Raw genomic sequence first — 19,849 nt, forward strand, 5'->3', positions numbered from 1 at the left:
TCTGTAGGGGTAGATTTGTTCAATTATAATATATAGTTAACTACAGTATTACATTTTAATGGGAAACAACCAAGTGATCCAGCCTAGAAAGTAGTTTCTTTTATTGAAGGAAGACAAAAGCCCACAACCCATAAAAGTTTGATTTAACAATAAACAGTAAACAATATAGAAAACCAATGATGACATAACTGCTACTGACACTGTTATCCTTGTTTTGGAAACCCATGCTTTGTTATTTTATTTATCTTCATGTCGGGTTGGTGCCAATCGCCATGCCTCCATGAAATTTATTTAATTATTATTTTAAGTTATCATGGTGGTCCCTGCTAGCTGGTAATTGGAAAGTGCTGCTAGTCTTTCAAGGCGGTGGTCGAGTTCTTTTTGTGGGTTTTTTCTATAATGAGATTGGAGATGGATTCTGGATTCACTGCCCCAGCTTGGGATTCTCGTTTCCAAGCTCTTTTGTTAGCTACCTCTTCTAGTCTTTATCACAGTCACAGGTAGCAGCTGCCCTTTTGGTTTTTTTTGCTCTTATCCACGAAAGGTTAGTCCTTTAGTTTCAGCTCAACTGCTATGTGGATTATTGTATGAGTACAATAGCTCGTTATTTGTTCACTTTCTGTTTCTCTACCATGTCTGATGAGTGATGATGGGGGGGATTCCTTTTAGCTTAGCTACTTTTTTTCTCCTTTCTTTAGGAAGGGTTGGGGGGGGGGGGGGGGGGGAGGGGTGATCATGAATTCATGATTAAGGTTACTGAATCTTGTATGATTGAGTTTTGAACTATAGATCAGAGCAACTGCAAGTCTGGGACTTGAGCAATTGGTCAACTCATATGCTGTAGTTATTGATGGAAAAGGGCATCATTTCTATGACTGGAAAGCAAAATTATTCATAGGGTTCTTATTTGACTCTTTGAAATTTAATCTTATCCTACCTATTCTCACAAAAATGAAAAAAATAGAAATTGACCCCCAATTTTCTTGCTCTAATGTTATAGGAGAAGTCAGAATTATTTACAGGTTTAGACCTCAGTATTCTTTGCTCATAGGGCTCTTTTGCTTGATGCTTTTACTATTTGCTATTTGCTATTTGCTTTTTTCTTTTTTTTCTTTTTTTGCAAAAATAAATAGAAAGCAAAATCCAAAAACTAAAAAATGAATAGAAAACAAAGGGCGCATAGCAAAAGTATCAGTTATAGCTGATTTGAGATAAGAAAATTTAAGCTCTATTTCATTGATACTTTTGCTATTTGAAGGCTGTGATACAATTTCTATTGATAAAATTGATAAGATTATGTTCATGATCACAATCACTAACAGTTGCTACCATGTCGGTTCTTGTTTTTACTTTCCATAATCCATAGTATATAGTTTTTTCTGGTGGTTGTTATTCATAGAGATATCTTCCTTTGCTTTTTATTGAGTATCAGGTGAAAATGTCTTCATCAAGGCAAAGCCATTCATCTAATAACTCTGGGAGATCAAGGCACAGTGCTCGGATTATTGCTCAAACCACAGTAGATGCAAAACTCCATGCAGATTTTGAGGAGTCTGGTAGCTCCTTTGACTATTCAAGTTCAGTGCGTGTAAGTGGAGACCAGCAACCTAGGTCAGACAAGCTTACCACGGCATATCTCCATAACATACAGAAAGGCAAGTTTATCCAACCCTTTGGGTGCTTGCTTGCCTTAGATGAGAAAACTTACAAGGTCATAGCATACAGTGAGAATGCCCCTGAAATTTTGACCATGGTTAGTCATGCAGTGCCGAGTGTTGGGGACCACCCAGTTCTTGGCTTTGGAACTGACATAAAAACTATTTTCACTGCCCCCAGTTCCTCTGCATTGCTAAAGGCCCTAGGAATTGGGGAGGTTTCTCTTTTGAATCCAATCTTGGTCCATTGCAAGACTTCTGGGAAGCCCTTTTATGCAATAATCCATCGGGTAACAGGGAGCTTGATCATTGATTTTGAACCTGTGAAGCCCTATGAAGTTCCCATGACTGCTGCTGGAGCCTTGCAGTCATACAAACTAGCAGCAAAGGCAATTACTCGCTTGCAATCTCTGCCTAGTGGGGGAATCAAAAGGCTTTGTGATACAATGGTGCAGGAGGTTTTTGAACTCACTGGTTATGACAGGGTGATGACCTATAAATTCCATGATGATGACCACGGGGAAGTGGTTTCTGAGATAACTAAGCCAGGCCTAGAGCCTTATTTAGGTTTGCATTATCCAGCCACCGACATCCCTCAGGCTGCCCGATTTTTGTTTATGAAAAATAAAGTCCGTATGATTGTTGATTGTAGAGCAAAACATGTAAAAGTATTACAAGATGATAAGCTTCCTTTCGACTTAACCTTGTGTGGTTCAACACTAAGGGCCCCACATAGCTGCCATTTAAAATATATGGAGAACATGAATTCCATTGCTTCTCTGGTTATGGCTGTTATTGTCAATGATGGAGATGAAGAGGATGATAGCACTGATTCTGCGCAGCCACAACAAAAGAGAAAGAGATTGTGGGGTTTGGTAGTATGCCATAACACCACTCCTAGGTTTGTTCCATTCCCCCTCAGGTATGCCTGTGAGTTTCTAGCTCAAGTATTTGCCATCCATGTCAATAAGGAGTTAGAGTTAGAAAGTCAAATCATCGAGAAGAATATCCTGCGCACCCAGACCCTCTTGTGTGATATGCTTATGCGGGATGCACCTGTGGGTATTGTATCACAGAGCCCAAATATAATGGATTTGGTGAAATGTGATGGGGCTGCCTTATTATACAAGAACAAAATATGGAAACTAGGAGTAACTCCAAGTGATTTCCAACTGCATGAGATAGCGTCATGGCTTTCTGAGTATCATATGGATTCCACAGGTCTGAGTACTGATAGCTTGTGTGATGCTGGGTTCCCAGGGGCTTTGGCTCTTGGTGATGTAGTATGTGGAATGGCAGTTGTGAGGATAACCCCCAATGACATGCTTTTCTGGTTCCGGTCCCATACTGCTGCAGAAATTCGATGGGGTGGTGCAAGACATGAACCTGGTGAGAAGGATGATGACAGGAAGATGCACCCAAGGTCATCATTCAAGGCTTTTCTTGATGTTGTCAAGACAAGGAGTGTGCCATGGAAGGACTATGAAATGGATGCAATCCATTCTTTGCAGCTTATTCTAAGGAATGCATTCAAAGAGGTTGAGACCACAGATACAAACACCACTGCCATTCACTCGAAGCTCAGTGACCTCAAAATAAAAGGGATGCAAGAGCTGGAGGCAGTGACAAGTGAGATGGTTCGTTTAATTGAAACAGCTACAGTGCCAATTTTGGCAGTTGATGTTGATGGCCTGGTTAATGGGTGGAATATGAAAATTGCTGAGTTGACTGGCCTTCCTGTTGATAATGCAATTGGAAAGCATTTACTTACACTTGTTGAAGATTCTTCAGTTGAGACAGTCAAGAAAATGTTATTCTTGGCATTGCAGGGTATGTAATATTCCATTTCTTTGTATCTTATTTAGTTGATCTAGTGAGTGTGTTTTCGTGAACATGAGTGCTACAGCATATTATCTCATTAATATTAATTCTGAATGCCGAAATTTCTTTTTTTTTTCCCTGTTTCCATTTAGATTTTGTTTATGTCATTAACAATTTCGTTACATTACTTCTTCCTGATCAGGCAAAGAAGAAAAGAACATTCAATTTGAGATCAAAACTCATGGGTCGAGAACTGAAGTTGGCCCCATCAGTTTAGTTGTCAATGCTTGTGCAAACAGGGATCTCCATGAAAATGTTGTGGGAGTTTGTTTTGTGGCACAAGATATAACTGGTCAGAAGATTGTCATGGACAAATTCACCAGGATCGAAGGTGATTACAAAGCAATAGTACAAAATCCAAACCCACTTATTCCTCCAATATTTGGTATGGATGAATTTGGTTGGTGCTCTGAGTGGAATCCAGCAATGACAAAGTTAACCGGGTGGAAGCGAGATGAAGTGCTAGATAAAATGCTGTTGGGGGAGGTTTTTGGGACCAACAGTGCATCCTGTCGTCTAAAGAATCAAGAATCTTTTGTTAATCTTGGTGTTGTACTTAATAATGCTGTGACTGGTCATGAGCCTGAAAAAGTTCCTTTTGGTTTCTTTGCTCGCAGTGGAAAGTATCTGGAATGCTTGTTATGTGTGAATAAGAAATTGGACCGAGAGGGTGCTGTCACTGGTGTCTTTTGTTTCTTGCAGCTTCCAAGCCATGAGTTGCAACAAGCACTTCATGTCCAGCGATTATCCGAGCAAACTGCCATGAAGAGATTGAAAGCATTAGCTTATCTGAAAAGGCAGATCCGTAATCCTCTCTCTGGTATTATTTTTTCTAGGAAAATGATGGAGGGCACAGAGTTGGGACCAGAACAAAAACTCCTTCTGCAGACTAGTGCCCTGTGTCAGCGACAGCTCAGCAAGATACTTGATGATTCAGACCTTCATAGCATCATTGATGGGTATGAAAACAACCTGCAAAACATGACTTTATATATATATATTTTTAATCAGCAATGAACAGCTGCACGATATGCTTTTGAAAAATTATCTTACTCTAGAAGCCACACATAAGATCCTGTCAAAAATCTTTTTATGGAACTCTTAAATTAAACCATGCATTTTGTTAGCCTGGATTTTGTTGCTTCTGGAATTAATACTGCTTTGTCTTCTTTGGGGATTCTATGCCCATGCCTATAGCATATTTACTGGGTGTCCAATCATTAGGAGTTTATAATCCAAACTTCATTTGCCAGTCTCACCGGACAGCTTTTCTGATATTCTAGACTTGCTCTTTCTTAATGCAAAATCTCTCTACATCTTTTCTCTTCCTCCTTTAGAGAACAATGATTCCTTCTAGCATAATGACATCACTTTCCTTTAACTTCGGTTTCTCTCATCTTGCTCTCAGCCAGAATTGAAATTTAACTATATTGGAATTTCATGTGCTCTTGATTACTTTTTTAGAAATCTTGGTCATGTACCGCAGCACCTCTCAGTACTTTTGTTTTGATATCTATATTTTGGTGCTTATCTTTTCTCTTCTTTCTGTTTTCAAAATTCTTAACAGATATTTAGATCTTGAAATGATTGAATTCACCCTGCATGAGGTATTGGTTGCTTCTATTAGTCAAGTGATGACAAAGAGCAGTGGGAAAGGTATCCGAATAGTCAATGATACAGCAGAAGAGGTCATGACTGAGACTTTGTATGGAGATAGTGTTAGACTTCAACAGGTCTTAGCTGATTTCTTGTTGATATCAGTTAATTTTACACCAAATGGAGGCCAACTTGTTGTTGTAGCTAGCTTGACCAAAGATCAACTAGGACAGTCTGTTCATCTTGCACATTTGGAGCTCAGGTGCTTCTTTCTTTCATAACTATGCATTCGTACTAAATTACTAGTTGTTGGCATGTGTCCTAAATATACGTTGGAAAAGAGGAGAATATGCCTGCACTCCAATTTAAGCTTCTTGTTCCATTTTTTAGATTGATTCATCAGTAGTAAGTGTATGGGGCTGGTATATATATGCATTAGTTTTAGGCATAAGTGAAATCTTCCTTTATGAAGTCAGCCAAAAGTAAAAGGCATTTTGTATATATCTTGGGACAGGATAACACATGCAGGTGGCGGAGTACCTGAATCATTGCTGAACCAAATGTTTGAAAGTGATGGAGATGCATCAGAGGAGGGTATCAGTTTGCTCATCAGCAGAAAGTTGGTAAAACTCATGAATGGAGATATCCAGTATTTAAGGGAAGCAGGCAGGTCAACATTCATCGTGACGGTTGAACTTGCTGCAGCAAATAGGTCCAGAACCTAATTGATTTTCTTGGAATAAGCCAATGGTTTTGTACAGTTAAGGAGAACTGTGAAATTTCACTGTATTTTGCCACAGCATGTCGTTTTTATATGTTGATGTGTTGCAGTTTGAAAAAATGACTGCTCTTTCAAGGTTGTAGAGAGATGTTTCAATAAGTTTTGTGAACTTATTGTTGAATGTTGCTAGGCGAACCGTAGAATTTGTTTTCACTTGTCTTGAGGGCACTGAACTGAAGTAGTACTTGGAAATTGTAACATGTAATTGTTTCAGTGATATCAGAGATGTTATTCCGTTTTCTAAAGTAAAACGTCAAGAACCACTGGAGATGATGAACGTGGGAAACTGCCATTTTTCTATTTGATTATTCAACAATAATTGATATTTCTTGGTAAGCTACTGAGCTAGTAGCGATACACAGTATACTGTAATGACAGCTTGTTTATGCTAACATGGAAAATAGTTACGAATTGACAATGGTTTTCGGATCGATTTCTCATTTCTCAAGCTTAAGTTCAAATACATAGGAAAAAAAAAGGCTAATTATAGAGAAAATCTTGAGTCAATCTGTACTTATAATTTTAAGAGGCGAGCCAACTTGCAAGTTACAGTCTGACTAGTCTTGCAAACGCCAATAAATCATTAAGAAGCCTCTTAATGAAGGTGGATCTGGAAAATCTTTCCGGTTGTTAAAATATGGTCGAAATGAGAAACCATCCGATCATTTACATGATTTAACTTTCAAGCTAACCAACGATCTATGGTGGAGCAAAGAACGGCAGTAACTGAAACCTTGCTTCTCAGACAACAAGGCTATGGCCTCAGAATTTTAAGCAACGAAAATAATGGTGGTCTGCAAGTGTGGCAACAGTGGCTTCAGAAGTCACCACCACTCATGTTCTCAGTGCCTTTGTGACAGCTTGCAAGGCCTTTAGTTAGGAAATAGTGTGAAGTGCATTTTTATGACTAGTCAAAGGATTTAACTCTTTCAAGGGCTCAACTTTGTTTTATGTAATTGTTTCACCTACACAATATGGAATTATGGAAGACCTTGATCCTTCTGTTGCAGAGTTAAAACCAATAACCTTATTCTACTTTTTTTAATCTTCTCTGCTGTTTATTTGGCAGATTTTGTTCTGTTTTTCTTCAGGAAATGAAATAATTTTAGGGTAAGAAAAATGTCAAAATGTTACATCAATGACCCCTTTGACTGTTGTTTTCATATGAAAGTGCTGTCAAATTTTGGAAAATGGAGAAGCTTGTTGACAAATATATTTTGTCTTGAATTTGCAGTGAGTACATTTTTTCTGGCACTTTTTTACAACAAGAGTATATATATTGTCACGTCTCCAATTAAAACACAATACGATTATATTATTTCGAAATAAAATTTTAAAATAATACGAAGTTTTTTTAAATTATTTTAAAATTTTTTAATAAATTGATATAATTTGTCAAGTAAAATTTATATCTTTAATCTAATTAATAACACATCTTTATATATCTAAACACACACTATATAAAATATAAAACTATTTCATAAGATCTCGTTGACCAATATTATTTTCGATAACTAAGTAATCTTTCTCATTTGATTTTTAACTTTTCACAAAATTAAGCAAACTTATCACTTACTCATTTATAAAGAAAAAATAAATGAGGAATGAGCAAATCACAGCTCAGTAAGTATAAGTTCACACACGTTACTGGATCAAATATCATTTTTATACATATTATATAGATCATTCAAAACATTCATCAAATTATAATGTCAAAATATTTTCAAAATCATCATTGTGTTAAATATTTTAGAAATCATAAATCAATATCAAAATATGTTAATTCATAAATTATTACAAAATATGCTGCCATTTAAATATCGTAATCAAATCGAATTATGGATCAATCATTAAAATAATCATAAATCATCATTATCATAAATAATTAATTTATCGTTAGTTACGATCACTGTTGTAACATTGATCATATTGACAATTTTATCTTCAAAATATTGCTAACTATTATAATTAGTTAGCTAGGGCATTACTGTAATTACTATAACTCTTTAGTAAGGTCGTATGATCATGGTTATGTTAACAACTAAACCCGTTAGCTAGGGCCATTGAAATATCTTTGGTGTCGATGATTCCACTTTCAAAAGATGTAAAAACATAATTATCATAAAATCATTACTTAAACATAAATCATTTTTTCATTTCATTCATAAGTACGATCTATCATTTATATAAAAAAAAAGAAAAATAATTATATGCTTGATCCTATTTTTATACATCGAAAATAATGAAATAAAACATTCATTTATTTAGAAACATACATATATATATATAGATTTAAAAACATGTAAAATGTGTGAGATTTTACTTACTTTATTTCGATTTCACCACTTAATTTTTTTTCAAAAATAATTAACGGTCTATTCAAGATTATTTCAATATAACGGTAATTAATCAACCCATTTTTTAGACCAAGTATACAAAAAATAATTAAGTGAAATAAGAATTAACTCGAGTAATTAATTTTGATAGCCTGCATTACTTTTACTAAAATGATCACATCTCAAGATATTCAACTTGAGAATTAAAATATTTTTAATGTGTTAAAAACTAAACTCAATAAGCTTTCTAACCATATATAGCTCATCTCGTAATTTTTTGTAGATTAATTATAATAAATTTTGCAATTCACGTCATATTGTCAAATAACACGTATATCTTCTAATAAAAATTATTATTTATTCATAAGAGACTTTAAATTCAATTTTGCTTGTTTCATTAAAAAATAGATTTAATAAACTTTTCAAACATATATGGCTTAATTTTTAATTCTTTGTATAAAATTTAATGCAATTTTTTGTAATTCAACCCTAATAATATTATTATACAACATGCATATCATTAAATAAAAATTAGATAACTTTTCAAAAAAAAATTGGATTCGACTTTCGTTTGTTTCATTAGAAAATAGATTCAGCAAACTTTACAACGATATATAATAATCATAGAAATATTTTATCTCTCAATACAGAATATTATCTTAATTTACTATTGCAAATACTAGAGTTTATACGAAACAATTTTTTTTTCTAATCCCATCAAATTTTTGTTTCCTAATTTTACTACAATAAAATTATATTACTAAACTTTCTCAACACTTTATAGACTTTAATTAAAATCTAAATGATTTATTCAAACTAGTATTGAAGAGAGATAATAAATTTTTTAAAATTTTAAAAATTTTCAATTACAGGTTAAATATCAAGATTTAACAATTAATATTATTTCTTCAAAATTAAAAAAAATTATTTACTCACCTTTAAGAGATAACTCAAACTATAAATATTAATTTTATCCTTCACTTGAAATTTTTGGACTTGTCTTTTCTGTATAAGAAAGAGAGGAATAAGAAGCCCCTTTTTTTTCTCATCAATTATTGGTTGAACAAGTGATAAATTTTAATCTTATTAAAAGTTGAGTTATTTATCGGTGAATTCTATATATTTTTTATTTTTTTATTAAAGAGTCCTTTTATTTATAAAAATACTTAATATATATATATATATATATTTTTACGGGTATTGCATATATTCATTTTCTGACATCAACGTGGCTAGTAGAAAAAGAAGTAAGGTGAAAGCATGTGTATCATTTCACTGTTTCAGCTTCCCATTTCTCTGAGTTCCCACTGCTCAGTCAACTGAGGTAGAAGCTGAACCATTAGGTCTTACTTTTAGGTGAAACCCACGTTTCAAAGATTTCCCATTTCAATATTTCAGCCATACTAGACCACAACTCAGTATTAATCATGTTTTTATAGCCAGTAAAAGGGCATATTCATGTGGTTTGATGAGGGGCTAAGAAAAAGAAGCAATAATAAAAAGAAGCAATAATCATGTTTTCAGACGTCCAATATTTCTTATACTATGATCAAAATGAAGAAAGAAAAGGTGCATATGGATAAAAATTACATGCTTCATTAACACATACATACACACATATTTTGTCACAGACAAAGGGAATGAGATTCGGACCTTAAACTTTAATTCTCGAGTCAAAGAGTTACTGTTTACCAGAATCATTTATTCATTTCTTTTAATTCCATCTATCTTATAAAATGTTAGTAAAACATTAAATTCATGGATTGAAAAATGTGAAATGGTTAAAAAAAATAGAAAACAAAATTAATGTATTTTAGTCATATTTGTTGGGAATATTGACTTAAATCTCATAAGAGATTTGTTTAAAATTTATTAAATATTATTTGATAGACAAAAAGATTTACAAAAGAAGAATTCTAAGAGAAAGAGGATTTTTAATAGGTAAATTTGACTTGCAAGAGAAGAATTCAAAGAGGAAATGAATTCTTAATAGATAAGTTTGACTTAAAAAAAAAATTATAAGAGAAAAGGGATTCTTAATGGGCAAATTTGTATGGTTATAAATAAGTGAAGTCTCTACAAGGTTAGGTATGAAAAAAAGATGTAAGAGAGTTGTAGGGTTTTGTGGGATAGACAACTCATAGGAGTATTAGGGCTTTACGTTTTATGTGTGTATATATTTATTTGTGAGTTGATGTATGGAAGTGCATATGGGTATGTGTGTGATTATGTTGAAAGGGTGCACAAAGATTTGAGTTTGTGTTTGTTTGGGTTGAGAATACTTTATAAGACTAGAAAAGATTGAGAGTGTCTTATGAGTATTGATTGTTGAGTGAGGTTGATATTTGAAGTAAGTTTGTAATTCTCTACAACTAGTGGATCTTGTATCTTATCCGTGGATGTAGGTCGATTGACCGAACCACGTTAAATTGTTGTCTCTTGTGTACTTGATTTATTGTTTGATTTCGCTTCCGTTTATGTGATTGGATTAGAGATTTTTAGCCTAACAATATTACATTTTTAAAGTAAAGCCACTTTTATCAGCAACCAGCTTTTTAAAGCAAAGATTTTGGGGAACAGATGAATTTGGACCCTACATTAGATACGTTGGATATTTAAATTATGTCTATGACATCTATATTTTTTGGTTTGATGAGACCATGATTAAAAGAGAAGCATACGATACAACGGATTGTAGCTAATTCAATAACCGAGAAAACTGTTTGTCTCAGAGAAGAGAATGGTAGGTATATCCATGGACAGTAGCCAACTACTAGTCTGCTATTAATTCCTTGTGAATTTACATGTATTTACCATTTAATTCTTGTTAATTTTGTCTTAATATGTGGTTATAAGTACAAAATTTCAATGGAACTTCGTGTTGCTGTAAGTGAGGAGGGCCAACTACCTTCATGTGAAAGTTCAAAATCCTATTATGTTCTTCTTTCGTTAATGTTCACATATCTTTCAAGCTAACTATCTATGGCGAATCAGCAAAGGACAGCATTAACTGAATCTTTACTTGTTAGACAAAGCCTTGATGACAACATCAATGAAGATAATGGTAGAAGTGGAAGTGGTGGTGATGGAGGTGTGCCTAATTTGGCTGCTTCCAGTGTTACCACTATTCTGGTTCTGAGTGCCTTTGTGAATGCCTGTATTGCCTTTGGTTTTGGAAATGCTGTAAAGTCCATTTCTTAGACAAGCGAAAAAAATTGTCTCTTAACACTTCATGGAATCAACTTACTTTTCTGTGATTGTTTTGCAGGTGGGCTATTCATCACCTACTCAGTCTGAAATCACGGAAGACTTAGGTCTTTCTGTGGCAGAGGTAAGCAATAACAACATTTAACTGTTAAGTGTATAATTTTAATTGCATTTGACCACCCTTTATGTGTTTTAAATTTACAAATAATACTCTTTGTTTTTGCAGTTTTCACTTTTTGGTTCATTACTGACAATTGGAGCAATGCTAGGTGCAGTAATAAGTGGGAAGATAATAGATTTCCTTGGTCGGAAAGGCGTAAGCTTTTTCATGACTGAGCAAAAGTCTTTAAGCTTACTGTTGAATGTTAATTGAATATAAAAGTTACTAACTCCGTGTCTTGAATCAGACTATGTGGATTTTGAATTTATTCTACATTGGTGGCTGGCTTGCCATAGCTTTCACAAAGGTTTAAACTCTTCTGCCTTTCATTTTCCACAATCATTTCTTGCATGACATTTGCTTGATTTACTCACTGAAACAGACCCAACCATTTATTGTTTTCTCTAAAATGTTAAGAGAACCAGATTCTCTACCATTAACAACTTGGTTACAAATGACATCCAATTAGATCTTCGTAAAGAAATGAATTCCATGTGCTTATTTTATCCAAATTAATTTTTGTAGAGCTGCCATGTCACATTCCTTACAAGATGACTTGAAAAGCTAACTAGGATGCTAGTAAATAGTAATAAGCCATCATAATGTGATTACTGAAGATTTTCAAGTTATATATTCATTTGGAATATTAGATCAATTAGATGCATGTTACTCATAGTCTAATCAGTGTTTGTTGATATTTCATTGCTTTGCTTTCAGTTCATAACACTAAACTGGCTTGTGCTTTTGTAAAGGTTTCTTGGCTGCTTGACCTTGGAAGATTTGTATTGGGATTTAGAAATGGAATTGCTGGTTTTCTGGTAACTTTTCTCAAGTTTGTATCTGAAATTTGATACAGTCATGCAATGTGGTGTTCAATTTCTGATGGATAAGGCTAACACTATTTACCATTAAATATGAAACAGATGCCCGTATATGTAGCAGAAGTAGCTCCCAAGAATCTCAGGGGAACAATTTCCGCCCTGGGAACGGTAAACGCTTCTATTCATCAAACTCAGACTATAAACGCACTTGTAATCCATCATACTTCTTACCCTACTTATTCTGCAGTTGATGGTTTGTTGGGGCTTGTCATTCATGTATGTTGTCGGCTCCTTTGTCAATTGGCGCACATTGGCTTTAATAGGTAACTAAAAATATCCTGTCATGTTTTCCTGGTTATGCAATCTGAAAGATTTAACAGGTTGGAATTATTTTACTTACACAGCTACTATTCCTGGTCTACTTCAGCTTCCACTCCTCTTCTTCATTCCAGAATCTCCTCGATGGTTGGTGAGTCCAACAACTTACATTCTGTTAAAACTTGCCTACTTGAAAAATTCACTGTAGTTATTGAAAATAGTTCTCCACAGGCAAAAGTTGGTCGACAAAAGGACCTTGAAGTTGCTTTGCAGTCCCTCCGGGGAGACAAAGTTGACATTTCAGAGGAAGCAACAGAAATCAAAGTAACCCTTATCTTTTTTGTTTTTTTTTTAACTTTGATGTCATGGCTAATCTTGAATTCTGAAAACTAGTATAAATTTTCCTAATTTTTTTTTTACTTTCTAAGCTTTATTTTTTTAATATGTTCTTTGCTATTTATCAGGATTATACAGAATCCCTTCAAAGTGCATCAGAGGGTAGTATTTTAGATGTATTTCAGAAGAAGTATATTCGTCCCTTACTTGTAAGCCTTGTCACTTGGTTGCTAGTTTATCAATTTCTGTATTTATGATTAAATGGATCTCTGGCATTTCATACAGATTTTTGCTGGACTGTTGATATTGCAAAGTTTGGGGGGGATTGCTGCCATTGCATATTATTCTGGTGCTATATTTCTCTCAGCTGGTAAATTGCAGGACATAATACTCTTTTAACAACTTTAGGAAAACCCTTACAGAAATTATAACTATATAGATGAAGTTCTTATTCATGACAGGTATATCAAGCATGGTTGGACTCGTTACATTGGCAATTGTTCAGGTTCTTTTTTTTTCTTTTTTTTTTTCACTTCTTTGTGTAGTTTGAAGCCAGATTTTGCTTGGTGGCAATCTCTGAAACTATTTGTCTTTTTGTGTCATTTTCTTTTTGCAGACACTATTAGGTGCTTTAGGTATCTCCTTAGTTGATAAAGTTGGAAGACGACCAGTTCTACTGGTTAGAAAACTGAAATTTTTGTTTTTAAATTGGTTGGAAATGTATTGCATGCTTGAACATTAATGAACCAATATTGAAACTTGTTTGCAGGTATGTTCAGCTGGATTATGCTTGGGTAGCTTCCTCACGGGATTGTCATTCCTCTTACAGGTTCAGAAAAACTTACATATATTGGCCCCTTTGATGTTGTTTGTGAAGTCAACTATATCCTGAAATCTCAGTTGCACTGAACAGGACTTTAATTGCTGGGATCAAGGTGCTCCCTATTTTGCACTCATCGGCTTATTGGTAATAGTAATACTGCATTAATTCACAAACAAACCTTTGGACTTTCGTTTCCTTTTTGGTTATAAATATTTGATTATGCTTTCAGTTATACATGGCATCATATACATTAGTAGCAGGAATGACATGGCTTTTAGTATCAGAGGTATGGAAACAGTTTAGTTTATTGTTTTCTTCCCTTTCACCTTCATATCCTGAATAAGATTTTACAATGCTTACTAAACAATATTGGGTTTTGTCTCAGGTATTTCCTGTAAATGTAAAGGGTTCAGCTGGAAGCATCTGCAACTTGGTCAGCAATGTTTTTAATTGGATTGTTGCATACTTCTTCAACTTCCTAATTCAATGGAGCTCGGCAGGTGATCATGACATCTTTTACTAAACCATCCGCTGTTCTCATGCTTTTTATATATCTCAGAAATACCAACTGTTTATGGCACTGTTCCAGGGATATTCTTTATATTTTCAGCCTTTTGTGGTGCGAGTTTCTTGCTTGGAGCAGCAATGGTGCCAGAGACTAAAGGGCGAACTCTGGAAGAAATACAGGCATCAATGTTCAGTCATTCTATGGAATGAGTGAAATTCTAGGAAGCCATTGCATAGTATTCTGATATTAATGTGTCAGGAAAACTGAGGCACCCTACTCTTGTGTGCTTCTCGTATAATTTGAGTAGCTTTTTATGGCGCTGGACTTGTGTAATTTATGAGTAAACATTACAAATAATAACAAGAAAAGCCGCTAGTGGTCAAAAACTTTTCCATCAGAATTGATTGACCTTGACCCCACATCTTTTCTAGTGGGAGTCAAGCAAATAATTACTCATGATATCTGTTGTCTTGGCAAAATTCCAATCACAGCATGACTTAGGTTCAGCCCCTGCTCCCCCGCCTCTTCATCAGTTACTAATAAACAGGATGACAAATGCTCGTATGTCTTTGAATCGAATTGATTTAATTTTTTTTAAATATTACATAATATTATAAAATTATAAAATTTAATTTGTATTCGAATCCATTTTTTATTTGATTCATTTTAAAGTTTTATTTATTTTTACATATTATTTTAATATAAAATTTTAATATTTTAAAATAAATTTTAATATAAAATTATTAATTTTATTTTATAAAAATTTAAAAAATATATAAAAATTATAAAAATATATAATTTAATTCAATTTTTTTAATTTTTAATTTGATTTAAAACTAATCTAATAATATATATATATATATATATTATATAACATCATAAACAAGTTTGTCACATAGAACAACTTTCTTAAATAACATATATGATAGTTTTTAAAAAAAAAAGATAATTTTTTTAATTACAAATTAGATAATTTTAAATTTATTCAAATATCAAAATTATTAAACTATAATTAAAAATCAAATTAATTTAAAGATATATATTCTAAAATTAAAAATATGAAATATGGATTTTATTTTTTTAATAAACAATTTTAGTTGTTTACCAAATAACTTTATTTAAAAAATTATTTAATTATAAAAAATTTTTAAACATATTTAAAAATTACAAAAATTAAATTTATCTAAAATTTTCAAAAAATATTTTTTTTATCTTGATTCAAAAAATTTGATTTAAAAAATTATTTTTTAAAAAAATTTACATAAGACATTAAAAATTCAAACAATTTTATATAAAATTTTAAAAATTCAAAAAATTTTCATCTTAAATCTTTAAATAATAAGATTTTAAAAATGATTATATCTATTTAAACTCTAATTAACAAATTCATATTTCAAATAAATGCAAAAAATTTAACATTATCTTTATTACTTATTATATCCATTTTAAATTTTAAAAATTATCTATTTAATCTTAATTACTATTAAAGAATTCTTCTACAAATTTAAGACTACAAATATAATGTTTTATACATAAACTTTTTTATTTTTTCAATAACGTTTTTAAAGTATATTTTATTACTATTACAATTTATTTTTTTTGTTTATAAATTTTTTCTAAAATATATTTTATTATTATTACAGTTTCATTCTTATGAAAAATAATTTAGTCAAAATTATTAAAGTGAAAGTATGTTAATTTTTTTTTTATTTAAAACTACAAATATAATGTGTTATATATCAATTTTTTTATTTTTTCAGTAACTTTTTTTAAGGTATATTCTGTTACTATTACAATTTTTTTTTGTTTATAAATTTTTTAAAAATATATTTTATTGTTATTATAATTTCATTCTTATGAAAAATAATTTTTTTTAATCTATTTTCTTTTCACATATTTTTTAATATTTTTCATATTTTGTATAATAATTTAGTCAAGATTACTAAAGTGAAAGTGTGTTAATACTTCTTTTATTATTTACTTTATCATTCAATAATATATATTTTTATTTTAAAAAAACGTAATTTATTTTTATTTGATATAATTTTATAAGTGTATAAATATTATTATAAACAAAAATATCCAAAAAAACATAAGTTTTTTATTATTTTCAAAAAAATTATTTTTTAATGACAAATCAATATATATAAATTTTATATATGTTATGAATTTTAAAAATTTAAATATAAATTTTTAAAAAATTAATTTGTATATATACACTTATAATAAATAAATAAAATTATTTTGTGCGTTACATAAATTATAATCTAATATATATATATATATAATATTTAAATTTAATCTAAATCGAATAAAAAAAAAATCAATCGAATCAAACGAAATAATATAATTTTAAATCAATTTTCGTTTGATTTTTCTCCCTTGTCTGAAAGCACCACAACACAATCATTATCTTCTTTGGTCCTTTGGTTTTCTTACTCTTTTATTGATCAACAGGAGCTGTACATTTTGAAGTCATCTGCACATTTTCAAAGGTGAATGTTCTAAAATTATCTAAAATTTCCCCAATAATTTGGGATACTTTCCAGAGTTATTTTCTCTGCAGTGCACGATTATTTCCTCTATTTCCTTAGAAATGGAGTGGTTATAACTTATAATAGTTTCATAGACCCAAAAATGAGCCTTTTACTTTTAAATGTCATGGGGGTGCTTAACCAAAAGATAAAGGAAACCCCAATTTAATGTAAGATCCTGAGCATTGTTATTTTCCTTTCACATTCTGATCATATTCCTAGTTGTTTTTTTTTTTTTCCTTCCAAGACCAGAATAGATGGCGGAAGAAAGAGCAACAGTACAGAGTCTTTACTTGTAAGGGAAGAACATGGTGATGGTGGTGGTGAGCTGCAGACTAGTTCAAGTGTCACTACTACTCTTGTTCTTGGCACCTTTGTGGCAGCTTCCATTTCCTTTGGTTTTGGATGTGTTGTAAGTAGATCAATAATTACATTCTATATATGGCAAGCAAAAATTACTTCTTGAATCTCAATGAGCATTTTGCATGTGGTTTACAATCTATTCTACTGAATTTGACCCATTTTTAGTTAGTATGTAATTATGGGTTTTCTTCTTTTTGTTGAAATAGTTTGATTATCTACTGTAAATGGAAATGATTGCTTAAATCATTTTTTTCCTTGCCCTTTTCATGACTATTTCACAGATGGGATATCCATCTCCCACTCAGTCTGTAATCATGGAGGACCTGGGTCTTTCTTTTGCAGAGGTAACACCCTATGCTAATTACATTGGTTCTGGATAGTTCATATATCTTACTTATGTGGGATGGTGCGTTTAAAGTGAAAACCTACTTTGAATTTCTAACAACTCTCTTTTCTGTTCAGTATTCACTTTTTGGTTCAATGTTAAATACTGGATCGATTCTAGGTGCATTAGCAAGTGGGAAGACAACAGATCTCCTTGGTCGTAAATGTGTGAGCTTCTACATGACTACTGAACTGAACAAACATCTCTAAGCCATTTATTGAATTTTGGTTGGAAAATCATGTCTAATTCCCCAATGTCTTGAATCAGACTATGTGGGTTTTGAACTTATTCTACATTGTGGGATGGCTGGCAATAGCATTTGCAAAGGTCTCTTCTGTCTTTCATTCTCTGCCAACTTTTCCTTTTATGTCATGTGCTCCTTTCCTTTGCCAAGAAGATTACATCTCGCAGATCATAACTGAACTGCAGTTTTCTGTAATCGACTCAATTGATTTTCCTTGCTTAATGTTGAATTTTCATGTGTTGGAAAGGTTACACGGGTGCTTGATGTAGGAAGATTATTGCTAGGATTCAGGAATGGAATTGCTGGTTATTTGGTAACTGTTGCAAAAATATCATTTCCATTTTGATATTTTAAATTATATGATGATGGATAATTATATTTCAATCCCAAACAGGTAGCTGTGTATGTTGCGGAGATAACACCCAAGAATCTTAGGGGAAGATTTACAGCTCTAGTACAGGTGAATCCTGCACTTAATTAAATTCAAGGCACAATTACTTTCCGAATCATGTTCTTGCCACTGCTGATTCTGCAGGTGATTGGTGTCGTAGGCGTTTCCATGATATATGTAATTGGTCCTTTCATCAATTGGCGCGTCTTGGCTCTAATAGGTTACTCGATTTTTTTTCCCCATGAATATAAAATCTAAACTTAGACTGGTTTTTTTTTTTTTTTAATGGACAGCAGGAGAGGCCTGGACAAAAATATCAGGTTCCATTGAATCTTCAGGTTGGGACTTGGGAAGTAAAAATTAAGGTCAACCACTCACAAATTCCACACCTTTTTTTTTTTGGTGTCTGTTAAGGGAAAAGGAAGTACAGTTGAAGTCTCACTTGTCACAAATTAATGCCTAATAAATTTTTTATGTTAGAATTTTGGTGGAAAAGAATGCAAGTGGCATTTGGTAATCATTATGAACTTTAAAAATCAACCAGTTAAACCACCTCCAGCCAGGATTGGAAAGCTCAGTTGGGAAATCAAGGAATAGTTTGGTTCAGTTTTCTAATGAACAATAGTAATTGCACAAGGAAGAACATTTTTCACTATGAACTAATTATTTGTTTGATAGTATATAGTGAATTTGATTAAATATTGGACCGATTGAATTTCTTATTGTTTTAAATTTTTTTTTTGAATTTGAAATTTAAATCAAATAATTCATCCATTTATTTAGAACGATGAATTTTTAATATAATTAAAATTTGAGGTCTTTTACAGATTTATCTAATCTTGTATGAAAAACTTCAATTCAATATCACAAATTATTTTTTACTAGTTCACAACCCATGGAATTAAAACTTACATTGTTTTTCTCATTCTTCCTATCATATGTGCAAAGACGATTTAAAATTATTTTTTAATCAAAAAGAAATTCAACCAACAAGAATTTTTTTTTTTTTCAAAAAGTTAAGATTTGGTTTATTTTTTCATAAATAATGTCCTAATTTTGAATTTAAGAGTCAAAATTTAAGTTTAATTTTTATTTTAAATATATTATTAATTAAAATATGAAAAATACTTCTAAAAAAACTTGAATAAAAATTTTTTCCAATATAATTTTATAAATTATTTAATACATAAATGGCCAAAGTTGATAAGTTTTAAAGATGAAAAAAATAAAACAGACAATCAAATCAAATAGAAAAAGAATTTTAGGAATAATTTGTCTAAAAATGAAGCAACCCTAAAAATTCAATGGCGTTGGTCGCGTCGCACGACATACGTAAAAATTTTATTAGTGCTGCTAAATGCAATTCCTTTTTTTTTTTTTAATTTCCCATCTTAATATTTTAACAATTTTTTTTTACAAATAAATTAGTTAATTATTATTTTTACAACATTTTAAAATTTTATAATTTTAAAAAAATAAAATTTTTAAAAGTCATATATTTTTTTAAAAT

General features: G+C 31.7%; 3 protein-coding genes across 8 annotated transcripts; all 3 read left to right on the top strand.

Moving 5' to 3' along the window:
* The first annotated feature begins 383 nt into the window (after window positions 1–383).
* Window positions 384–6,164, top strand: LOC111277260 (phytochrome A-like). Of its 2 annotated transcripts, none has more exons than XM_022863578.2 (5): window positions 384–544; window positions 1,433–3,485; window positions 3,679–4,495; window positions 5,104–5,394; window positions 5,647–6,164. In XM_022863578.2, exons 2-5 carry the CDS (start codon window positions 1,439–1,441, stop codon window positions 5,855–5,857), a joined length of 3,366 nt encoding a protein of 1,121 aa, XP_022719313.1. In that variant the 5' UTR covers window positions 384–544; window positions 1,433–1,438; the 3' UTR covers window positions 5,858–6,164. The 2 variants fall into 2 exon arrangements, with proteins under 2 accessions (XP_022719313.1, XP_022719314.1); XM_022863579.2 differs by having other exon boundaries at window positions 384–500.
* A 4,968-nt stretch (window positions 6,165–11,132) lies between these two features.
* Window positions 11,133–14,816, top strand: LOC111277262 (sugar transporter ERD6-like 5). Its single transcript, XM_022863581.2, has 18 exons — window positions 11,133–11,432; window positions 11,518–11,580; window positions 11,683–11,772; window positions 11,864–11,923; window positions 12,369–12,434; window positions 12,540–12,605; window positions 12,685–12,760; window positions 12,842–12,906; window positions 12,987–13,079; window positions 13,220–13,300; window positions 13,377–13,461; window positions 13,553–13,596; window positions 13,708–13,770; window positions 13,861–13,920; window positions 14,005–14,058; window positions 14,144–14,200; window positions 14,300–14,414; window positions 14,504–14,816. Exons 1-18 carry the CDS (start codon window positions 11,232–11,234, stop codon window positions 14,629–14,631), a joined length of 1,467 nt encoding a protein of 488 aa, XP_022719316.2. The 5' UTR covers window positions 11,133–11,231; the 3' UTR covers window positions 14,632–14,816.
* Window positions 14,817–16,933: 2,117 nt separating this feature from the next.
* Window positions 16,934–18,857, top strand: LOC111277609 (sugar transporter ERD6-like 15). Of its 5 annotated transcripts, none has more exons than XM_089764096.1 (8): window positions 16,934–17,368; window positions 17,601–17,663; window positions 17,825–17,871; window positions 17,972–18,031; window positions 18,196–18,261; window positions 18,343–18,408; window positions 18,484–18,516; window positions 18,633–18,857. In XM_089764096.1, the coding sequence occupies exons 1-8, from the start codon at window positions 17,362–17,364 to the stop codon at window positions 18,750–18,752; spliced, it is 462 nt and encodes a 153-aa protein (XP_089620222.1). In that variant the 5' UTR covers window positions 16,934–17,361; the 3' UTR covers window positions 18,753–18,857. The 5 variants fall into 5 exon arrangements, with proteins under 5 accessions (XP_089620222.1, XP_089620219.1, XP_022719754.2 ...); XM_089764093.1 differs by having other exon boundaries at window positions 16,939–17,368; window positions 17,782–17,871; XM_022864019.2 differs by having other exon boundaries at window positions 16,941–17,368; window positions 17,782–17,871; window positions 18,484–18,857.
* Window positions 18,858–19,849: the final 992 nt, after the last annotated feature.

Source organism: Durio zibethinus, chromosome 7 (genome assembly GCF_047325235.1).
Source record: "Durio zibethinus cultivar Kanyao isolate XHJ-2024 chromosome 7, ASM4732523v1, whole genome shotgun sequence".
Lineage (NCBI taxonomy): Eukaryota > Viridiplantae > Streptophyta > Magnoliopsida > Malvales > Malvaceae > Durio > Durio zibethinus.

Bases quoted from the DNA above. Each gene is read 5' to 3' on its own strand.
- LOC111277260 (XM_022863578.2), top strand. From the start codon at position 1,439: ATGTCTTCATCAAGGCAAAGCCATTCATCTAATAACTCTGGGAGATCA. The intron at 4,496-5,103 runs GTATGAAAACAA...AATTCTTAACAG, and splicing joins CTTCATAGCATCATTGATGG to ATATTTAGATCTTGAAATGA. The intron at 5,395-5,646 runs GTGCTTCTTTCT...ATCTTGGGACAG, and splicing joins CTTGCACATTTGGAGCTCAG to GATAACACATGCAGGTGGCG.
- LOC111277262 (XM_022863581.2), top strand. From the start codon at position 11,232: ATGGCGAATCAGCAAAGGACAGCATTAACTGAATCTTTACTTGTTAGA. The intron at 12,606-12,684 runs GTAAACGCTTCT...CTTATTCTGCAG, and splicing joins CAATTTCCGCCCTGGGAACG to TTGATGGTTTGTTGGGGCTT. The intron at 14,059-14,143 runs GTAATAGTAATA...TTATGCTTTCAG, and splicing joins TTGCACTCATCGGCTTATTG to TTATACATGGCATCATATAC.
- LOC111277609 (XM_089764093.1), top strand. From the start codon at position 17,601: ATGGGATATCCATCTCCCACTCAGTCTGTAATCATGGAGGACCTGGGT. The intron at 17,664-17,781 runs GTAACACCCTAT...TTTTCTGTTCAG, and splicing joins TGGGTCTTTCTTTTGCAGAG to TATTCACTTTTTGGTTCAAT. The intron at 18,409-18,483 runs GTGAATCCTGCA...CTGATTCTGCAG, and splicing joins GATTTACAGCTCTAGTACAG to GTGATTGGTGTCGTAGGCGT.